Below are 10,395 nucleotides of genomic sequence, written 5' to 3'. Positions count from 1 at the left end.
CTGAAAACAAAATATAATATAAACTTGTGTATCAAAGGCAAAACAAACAAAAATATTTTTTTTAAAAGAAGAATGTGTCTGTGCATGCATGTGTGTATGTGTGATAGGGAGGTTAAGGGGGGGTCAGAACATAAACATAGGAAAAATGAAAACTAAATTCATCTTGTCATGGCAAAAAATTAAAACTCCATGTTATGTTAGGGAGGTTAAAGGGAGAGACTTTAGAACATAAACACAGAAAAAGTCAAAGATAAAACTAAATTCATCTTGTCATGGCAAAAAATTAAAATTCCATGATATGATACACATGAAATAGACATACATGAAAATCCATAAAATCTACCTCACTTGAAAATGATGGTCCTGTTTAATTTGTCTGGATAGAAAAAATTATGATGTAGCAACACTTGTAGATTTTATTTTCATTTCTTTCGTTAGAGATAATAGGAGAATTTGCATACTTTCTTTTATCCAGACAAATATATAGATAAGACTGTAAAAGTAAACAACACTGCACTAACAAATAGCAAACTTTTCCTCAAGGGTAATGCAACAAACTACTCAAAAGTAGTACTCCATAAATCTGTATATCTTGAATCTAGTAATTTGATAGACTGTTCTATCTTGGCCAAAGATGGATCATAAACAAAAAATTTCAACAATTTGACCCTGTATGAATTATAGGAAAGATCATGGACGTTAAGAATAATATATACAGGTATGGCTATTTTTGCACTATAAAAAGATAATAATGTCAAAAAATCCCTAAAATTAACAAATATTCCGTCAATTTTCTTTTCCTGAATATGGAAGGTTCCAGTAAATAAAACACCAAATACAATAAGCATCCATTAAGATTGATCATATCTTTTGCTCATTAGTCACCAAGGCAATTGCAATTAGCAGCTTAAGGTTTTGAAGTCATTAAGTCAAAGAGATAAATAGGATAAACATCCTCAGTGAAGTTACATATTCTTTTCAAATAAGGATGCTTTATGGCTTACATAACCAAATAAAATAGATCTAACTCTTGTTTTCCTTCATGGATTTCATAAGGGTCATGGTACATGTGTAATGTAAAATAGTATACAATTTGTTTTTCCTATGTGTGTAGCACCCTACCACACAGAGCTTTACGCATAAGTCGTAAAGTAGAGGTGGCGAGATATTACGACCTATAAAAGAAAATACATATATAAGTATAGTTGAAAGCATTTTGTAACTAGGAGCCTTAAAGAAGAAACTAAGTAAAAACAAAAATAGAAAATCGTGTCACACTCGTACGAATAAGCGTAAAATTGATAGGCAAGATCAAAAGAAGGCTAAAAAACATAATTCATTCATTTCTAAATAAATCAAACTTAAAACATATAATTCTTAAAACTAATTCTTTCTAAATAATTACTTCAAACTAAACTTCCAATTTTTATAAAACTTTCAGTAGCACTTCCTCTAAAACTCAAACTTCTGCCACCCAACTATCAAGCCAAACCACTCTTAGTTATTAAATAATTTTTAATATCAAATCATTTCAAAATCAAATCACACATCTCTCAACCAATCCATTCAATTCAATTTCACAAACTTACTATTAATTTTCAACAAACAACCAATCATATTTATTTTATACTCATCAAAGTCATAATCCAACACATACGAATTCATTAATGCTTTATACACACATCGTATACTATATGCTTAATCCATCAATAATTCATTCAATTCATTCCTATCTTTTGGTCTTATAGTCTAAGTTTTCACGTAACATTAAAGATTAACTACGAGAAAACAAAACTATACTTTGGCCGAATTCCTCCCTAAACTCGAAACATCTCAAAAACCTCTCCTTTCACAAGATCCAAGTTTCCAAATGTTAATTTCTTAAGTTTAATTACCCAAATTTCATTCCAAACCACCAAATTGAACTCCAAATAAACAAGAACACCATCAAATTCACACAATATCACTATGACCATCATATGGTTCACTAATTCGATGATTCACAAGGTTCAATAGTTTCTTACCTTTCCACGGATCAATTGGACAAAATGCAGTAATTTTTCATTGCTGGAGTTCACCTAAACCATCAAAATTATTCAATTTTTTAATACCTAAACTCAAGACCCACAAAATTTAGGAGAGTAAAAACTGGACAAGAAATGCAAATTTCTTATCACTTTATTCAGATAAAATTGAAAAGAATTCTGAGACAAACACGTGGCCGCTGATGGCTCATTAATCGAAATTCTGAATTGAAAGTTATGAACGATTGAATATTCGGAGACGTTAGGATTCTCTCTCCCCGATTTTCTCATTAGTTCATAATTTAAATTATAATATTCAATTTATAATCTTGTTAACCAAACATAATTTTTTTAAGAAAACAATTGTCTTTTCTAAAATTAATCATTTTGAAAATCTACCCAAACATGCTCTTACTTAGATTTCATAGAATCCAACTATTGAAAAAGACACAAAAACCCTCTTAATCAAATTTCATAGAATGCTAAATGTACAGGGCAACATAGGGGACAAGTCTTTACAGTGCAATTTGCATGTTCTTTATTCTTTTTGCTCAGTGACTTCATCATTGTTTGTTTACAATAACCACGCTTACATGAAATTCAATGCATAGTGATCATACATAGACAAGATAATTTTGATAAGTACGGAAAGGATACTATCTAATGTGGTATAGTTATGTATTCCCTAATCAGATTTTCGAAATTTTTAGAGTACTATAAATAAATTTTTAATATTCACTATTTTTTGGAACTAACTATAGTTGTTTGCTTATTTTTTTATCTAACTATATCAAATTTTAAGTCTAGTTTTTTTTTCTTTAGAGTTGATTGTTATCTTATAAAGCTTTTGTTTTAAGTATTTTTTTTTTAACTTTAACTTTCACTCTTATTTTCTTGTTTTATTTTTTAAGAAAGGTTTTCTTTTCTATTTTATTTTTTTGGCTTTGGGACCACCAATTCTTCCAATAATTTTTTTAGGAAATGCAAAATTTTCCAATAAGTAAGCAACTTTCTTGAATCCTTCTACATGCTGAATATTATCCTGGATACAAGTAACTGTGTTTTTGTTTCTCTTTTATGAGTTATTCTCATATCTGATATAATTTGTTGTTATGTTTTCTGGTATTCTAACTTTATTATGTGTATATATGTTGTTTGTATTATTTCATTAAATTAGATATTGATAAAAGTTAGATTTCAAAGTCACGAGATGGTCTAGAATATAGGGACGGTTTAACCAGTTTCTTAGACTTCACATTTGCCAATGCATCATCCGATGGGATGATACATTGTCCATATCCTTCATGTGGGTTTCGCCTTTTCCAAACTAGAGAGAATGTATATGATCATTTGCTGATAAAACCTTTTTTTCCTAGTTATACATTTTGGTTACATCATTGTGAGAGATGCATAGTAGAGAGTTTTAGTGGTGGACAAGGAATAGAATCCGAAAGAAACTTCAGAGATCTAATACGCGACATGGTCCACGAGGCATTCAACTTTCTAGGACAACATAGCGATGAAGAAGACTCAACGAATGAATATGCTGGAAGGGGTGCAGAGGAGTTGTTGTACTTATACAACGAACCTGGTTGTGAGTCCCGTAATTTTCATGACCTTCTTGAAGATGGAGAGCATGAGTTATATCCGGAATGCTCAAAATTCTCAAAGTTGTTTTCTTGGTGAGGCTCTATATATAAAATGCATGTGTAGAGTGAGCGACAAGGCCTTCAGAATGATATTGGAGTTGCTGGCGGACGCCTTTGAGCATGCAAGGATTCTAAACACATTGCACGATGCCAAGAGAATCATAAGAAAGCTTGGTATTGAGTATAAGAAGATAGATTCATGTCCAAATAAATGCATGCTATACTAGGGAAGCGACCAAGAGCTGTCTAAATACAAATGATGTGGGACATCGGGATGGAAGAAAAAGACAAAGAAGAACTCTAGAGTAAAGATCAATGTGGTTGTTAAGAGGAATGGGAAACTACAAGGGGTGAAGATTCTTCGTTACTTCTCCCTTGTTCCACGATTGCAGTGGTTATTCATGTCTAGTAAAACTTTCATTGACATGTTGTGGCATCAGAGAGATCCTAACTCTGATAGTTCTTTGAGGCATCCAAGGGACGGTGAAGCATGGAAGACATTTGACAGAAGATATTCTGACTTCTCTGGCAATCCGCGCGGTGTTCTCTTAGCCTTAGCTATCTATGGCTTTAACCCTTTTGGAAACATGAGTTCAAAATAATCAATTTGAAAGTTGATTATAATCATGGACGATTGGTAAGATGGCAATTATTTTTGTTACAAAATCCAATAAAAATTGAATATATTAAGGGTGACAAAAATATTATTGCAGATACATTGACAAGGGAATGGAGTTCGTCTACAACGCATTAAATCAAGAAATTCAAAAATATCAGCAAGAACTCGAAGAATGTAAGCATTGTCTGCAAATAAGGGCACAGATCCAATCCCTCAAGAAAGCCATTCAAGCAATGGAATCAACACAACAAGCAAAACCATCAGAGTTCAGCCAGCTAAGCATGGTGGACAAACCAGGTGAAGAAAAAATTTCAGAAAATAGAACAATTACTGAAATTATTAAAAAATCCACACAAGACAAAAAATATTATGTGATTTATAATGGCCCCATGAAAGGAGTATATGATGCCTGGAAAAAAGCAGCACCATTTACACATCAATCAAAGATAGTTCATAAAGGAGGATTTTCAACACTAGAAGAGGCAAAAGAATCCTTCAGGGAATATGAAGCTCTTCATCCAGAACAAACCCTAAAAAGAGCAGATAAATCTCCGATTCAAGCCCAAAGAACAGGAATAATGAGAAACATTCCTACAAGAGCTGAAATCAAAGAAAAGAAAAGGGTCTGTAGATCAAATCTCAGAGAAACCCTTAATATAGTCCTAAATTGGACTGAAGAAAAAAGGACAAATTTGGGATACTATCCTATTGCCAAAGAACAGCTAACAAAGCTGGTTATTTTTCCAGAGGCTTCCCCATCTGACACTTATCAATTTTTCCAGTATGGATTAATTGATACAATTTTAATTTTTAATGATCTAAAAATTATTAGTGAGTTTCCTGCAGGATTCGTTGATGCAGTAAAGAGATTTAAAAATATGATTGACAATGTAAATCCAAGGGATATATCCCTAAAATTTACAAATAGTCAACCTATTTTTAATGAAGAAGAAGAGTGCTTAGTTCCAGCACACCAAGTAATATTCATGTCTGTCTTCCCAGGAAAATTTCAACCAATTGATCAAATTCAAGATTTAGCAATCTACAGTCATGAAGGAAGACTAGCCAGCACATTAGCAAGGGTTTTTGAAAGAACTCAAAAAATAACGAGGGAATCTCATACAAGAATTAATTATAAAAGCAGAAATACTTTGCTTGTGTCCAGTAAAAGAAATGAAATTGAAGAAAGAGAGATGAGACTCTTGGTGGAGTTTGAATCTGCATTCTATAATCTATCCGGACTCTTAGAAAAACTCCCTGAAGGGATAAAAAGGAATCTTTGCTATTTGATAAAAGACAGAGAAGACCACAAGTGCCAGCTATGTGCCTCATAAATATCTGAAGAAAGCAATAATGAAATGGAATCCACCCACATGATAAAAGAAGAGGACAGTACATCCACCCACATGATAAAAGAAGAGGACAACGCATCTGAAGCATCCCTCAACATTATTGTATAATGACGTAAGCGTTTAGGTCATAGAGCACCAACAATGTAGCTGGTGCAAGATAATAAAACAATGACGTAAGCAATGACGTCATAAGAAGGGTAAGGATGGGAATTGTCCATCAAACCCAACCATTATAAATAGAGTGCTTAGGCAATTGAAGAAGTATCAGAAAACAGAAAGTAAAAGACTAAGAGTACTCATATGCTAGGAGAGCAAGGAGGAAGCTGCCGAGGCGATTCTGTAGTCTGACAAAAGAATTCCCTTAGGAAAAAAAATAGTTTTAAACTCCCCTTTGGAGTTAATATCTATAATCTCCCCTCTGGAGATAAAAACATCTTATGTAAAATATACTAAATAAAGGAAGTTTTTCTCCAGAAAGGTATGCCTTTATCCTAATCTCTTAATTATTAATTATTTAGAAAGCTTAGAATTAACGGAAGAATCTGATTATTATAGATTAACTGCTTTATTAGATAATGAAAAACAGACTGTTCTAAAAATAGAACTAAATCTCAAATCAAATGAAAATTTTAATAAACAAAATCTCTTAAAAGAAGTTTTTAATAGAAAAAATATAATATACTATGGAAAAATTCAACTTGAAGTCCCTGTAAAAATAAAATCTGCTAATGGAGAACTTGAAATAGCCTTGATAAATGATGAAGAATTAAGTAAACAGATTGAGAAAATAAAGGATCAACAGAAGAGATCTAAAATTGGATGGATTCATATTAGTACTTTACAAGTTTTAATTAAATCTACATATATGAAAGGAATTAATTCACCAATAAGTTTAGCAATCTGTGATAAAAGAATTACTGATGACCCAATAGATCAAATAATTGGAATTGTTCATGGAAATTTGGCAAATGTAAATGTTAAATTTAATGCCCATCTTGGATATGCCATACCTCTATCAACCGAGAATCTTGGTAGATTTATAAGTTTAGCTTATAAATTTCATAGAAAAGTTTAATGGAACAAGATGATGAACCATTTTCAATTACATATGCAATAAATTATGCTTTAACGAATAGTCATCATAGTATAATATTTAAAAATAGAGAAAGAATTTATGTTGATGAATTATTTTAGAAAATTGTAAAAACAGAAATACCAAAATATAAAGCTATTGAAAACCCAGTTCTATTATTAAAAGAACCATCAAAAAGATCGGTTTCATCAAATTTTCAAATAAGAGAATCTAAAATCAATAGTCCTTTAAGTTTATCTAAATTAAAAATTAAAGAAGAAAACTCTGAAATAAAAGAATTAACAAAAAAGGTCGAAAAATTAAATGAAACCCTAAATACTAAATTATGGCAATAAATAAGGAAGAAATATATGTAACTTATCAAGATAAGAAACAAGAGCTTTTTGAAAGAGAAAATCGTTTGAATTATTTGCAGTTTTCTGAAATAAATCAAAGAGCATTTAAAGCTCTAAAAATAATCTATAACAAGCTAAAAAAGGAAGTTGAAGAGCTAGAAAAATTAATAGAATCTCTGAAAAATAGTGATGAATCAATGATAGAGTTTGCAGAAATTCTAAAATAAATAAAGATAAACAAGAGAAAGTGTAAAAATAAAAGAAATTTTGTAAAAAATTACTAATAGATAATCATTTAACAAATACAAGAGAAATGATTAAATACTCTAGATTATGAAGTTGCAAATTATTGAATCTATACAAATTATAAACTTATTCTAAAAGTTAATAAAAACATCCGAAAAAATTGGTATCAGAGCCAAGTTAACGATTAAGGATAACACTTTCTCTTTAAGCAACACTTTTAATAATACGCTTTTAAATCAACAACAACCACAAGATGGAAACTTCTTTACAAAAAGTTGAAATTGGCAACTTTACCGTAGCATCCACCTTATTATAATTACCTGTGCGAACCTACGGATAAAAATAAAATACTCTAGTTATTATCTAAAACCTCAGTTCCTAAATTTCCGACTATATTTTAACATGAAATTAAACTCACACATGTAAAAGGTATAATATAACATACATCCAAGAAAATTTTCGCCCAAATTTTATTGCCCCACTTAATAAATACTAGAAATAAATATTTATACCATTTTTTCTATTATATTTTGAAGTGTATATATTGTTTTTTTTTAAGAAACAGTACATATTTATTATTTTTAATTTTTTTACTCACTTTTACATTTAAAAAAAAATAGACACAATATAGTAAAAAAGTGGTACAAATAACACAACTAGCTATGCTAAACGTAAATAATCATAGCTTACAAGGATTGAAGTCCTTCACTGAAAAACGTAGAGAAAGTTTCCATGTCACTTTTTTTCAATGCCAACCCAATCTCTATTCCACCATTGTTATCCTTATTCTCCGAAAGAGAAAAAGCTCCTGTCTTGTCCGTTGAAGTCATATCCACTTTCTTAGGCTTTGCATAACCAAAATCAACATCATAAACTCCAAACCTAGGAGATCCAGCAATGGAATATATCTTTGCTTTATCAGCAAAATTTCGCATATCCTCAAACCAAGACTCTGCTCCATTCATTACTAACCCATCTTCAACCCTTTTCAATGCTTCAATGATTCCTTTCAAAGCAACGATGAATCCATCATTGTTTCCCAACAGTATCCCTTTTGTCTCTGCCTCAACCTTTTCTCCAGCAACGCAATTCCCAAAATATGTTGAAACAATTGGAGGGTCTAACCTTGTTCTACAATCCACACTAAAAATAAGGAACACTCTTTCAACCGCGTTTTTCAACAAGTGTTGCTCTTCTGTTTTAACCAAACATGATAATACATAAGCACAAGTAACCGAAAAACTTGAAAGTTTCACACTTTTTGATCCTCCCATCTTGAATTTTGCATGTTCCTTGAGCTTCATGATCTGTGTGGGGTTCAATTCAAACAACGCCTTAACCCCATATCCTTCTTTTGCAAACTCATTAGGAAAATCCCACACTTTGAGACTTCGGTTATTTGTTCCACCATGATTCATCCATGAATCTGCATAAGCTTCACCAATTTTTGTTGGGTCCCTTATCACTGACCTATCCAAAAATGGTGTTAGATTCTCAGGTAATGGTAGCGATGATGGAAAAGATGGTGATTCTAATAGCTTGGAGCATGTGTAGGACCATGCTTTCATAAACAAAGTTGAAGACTTTCCATCCATGGCTGCATGGTGTGTTGAAATTCCAACGCAAAATCCGAACTTTGGGAACAAAGTTACTTGTAACGCTAACAAAGAAGCTTTTTCATGAGAATTGGCCAATTGGGGTATCAAGAAATAACGTTGTGAAGCATCACATAAATTAGAACAAAGTTGATCAAAAACGTTAACATCGTGATCATTAGACTCTGCTATGGTTAAGGTAACAGAATCTTCATTAGGGACATAATGAATCATCGGTTTGGGAGAGTCTAAAGGCCAAATAATGTTACCAACGAGGGGAAGGAAGTGTTGGAGTGTGAGGGAAAGAGAGTGTTTAAGATATGGAAGAACAGAGTCGTAGAACGAATTAGAAGAAGGGTAGTTTGGGAATTCGAAGAAGAAAAGACGCTCAACGGGTGGGAACCGTAGCCATAATATGTCTAAGAAGGTGAGCGGTATAGAGGTTGGAGAAGTTGTTGTTGTTCCATTTTGTGGCGGTGGTGAAACAGAACAAACTTGCACAACTTTGAAGGATGAAGGTTCTGGCATGGTGGGATGGTTCTTGTTAAGGAGCAGTAGAAGATTGTCCAAATAATTGAAATTTATAGCAAGGAGATATGTTGTTTTGGGACTACTCTGATACAGAGTATAAATGTATTGAGCTATGAAGCACGGACACTTTGCTGAGTTGTCGTATCTGCGTGTTAGATACATTTCGGACGACATTCGTTCGACACGCGTGTCTGCTGTGTCCAAACTGTGTCTCAATAAAAAATAAAAAATTTTTCTTCGGACACACTTGGACACACTTAAATATCATCACGTGTTAGCGTGTCCGATCTTATTCTTAATATATATTTTTAAAATAAATTTAGATATAGTATATATTATTATTTATTAAAACAAAAAATATTTTAAATACTTGATATAATTAAAATAAGATATTAAAAATAATTTAAAAAATTAATTTATATTTTAATATCAATAAAATATTAAAATATTATTATGGTTTATCTAAAAATACTTTCTATTTTATATATATATATGTGTCCCTATGTCATGTAAAATTTTAAAATTCGTGTATCAGCGTGTCTCGTGTCGTGTCGTGTCCCTTGTCCATATCAGTGTCCGTACACATAGGTACTCCATACAGAGAGAAGAAGTAAAAGGCCTAACAAAACACTTGTGAATTTGTGATGGGTCCTCTAATATAGAAAGAGAAAAGTTGAAAGATCAGTAAAATTTATTTTTAGTTAATAATTAATTAATAATATTTAAAAGTATAAACTAAAAATATATTATTGGAGTGTTAAAATTTAAACTAAAAAAATAGATTAATAATTAAAAATACTGTCTAAAAATAATAAATTTGGCTGATCTACAAATTTTTTATATAAAAATATTTAAATAAAATGTATATTCTTTGTACAATAGTAATATGTATATGAGTTCTCACCATGTTGTTTAGGTTTATATGGTATTTATTTGAGAAAATAATACTTT

The 10,395-nt window shown here is 31.3% G+C and overlaps 1 protein-coding gene and 1 long non-coding RNA gene across 2 annotated transcripts; both read right to left on the bottom strand.

Annotated features, from left to right (window-relative positions):
- Nucleotides 1-824: 824 nt before the first annotated feature.
- On the bottom strand, nucleotides 825-2,116 carry LOC140184458 (uncharacterized). Its single transcript, XR_011881283.1, has 2 exons — nucleotides 2,025-2,116; nucleotides 825-1,175 (listed from the first exon to the last, which is right to left on the bottom strand). It is a non-coding gene; the product is annotated as an uncharacterized lncRNA (long non-coding RNA).
- A 5,196-nt stretch (nucleotides 2,117-7,312) lies between these two features.
- LOC112797053 (malonyl-CoA:anthocyanidin 5-O-glucoside-6''-O-malonyltransferase) lies at nucleotides 7,313-9,756 on the bottom strand. The gene is made up of 2 exons (XM_029297912.2): nucleotides 8,009-9,756; nucleotides 7,313-7,648 (listed from the first exon to the last, which is right to left on the bottom strand). The coding sequence occupies exons 1-2, from the start codon at nucleotides 9,616-9,618 to the stop codon at nucleotides 7,609-7,611; spliced, it is 1,650 nt and encodes a 549-aa protein (XP_029153745.2). The 5' UTR covers nucleotides 9,619-9,756; the 3' UTR covers nucleotides 7,313-7,608.
- Nucleotides 9,757-10,395: the final 639 nt, after the last annotated feature.

Source organism: Arachis hypogaea, chromosome 4, assembly GCF_003086295.3.
Source record: "Arachis hypogaea cultivar Tifrunner chromosome 4, arahy.Tifrunner.gnm2.J5K5, whole genome shotgun sequence".
NCBI lineage: Eukaryota > Viridiplantae > Streptophyta > Magnoliopsida > Fabales > Fabaceae > Arachis > Arachis hypogaea.
The sequence above is the reverse complement of the archived record's forward strand: the minus strand, read 5'-3'. Positions and strand labels throughout refer to the sequence as shown.

Coding starts and splice junctions, on each gene's coding strand:
- LOC112797053 (XM_029297912.2), bottom strand. CDS start 9,618: ATGTCGTCCGAAATGTATCTAACACGCAGATACGACAACTCAGCAAAG. Junction 7,649..8,008: donor AGTGAAGGACTTCAATCCTT/GTAAGCTATGAT, acceptor TTTTATCCGTAG/GTTCGCACAGGTAATTATAA.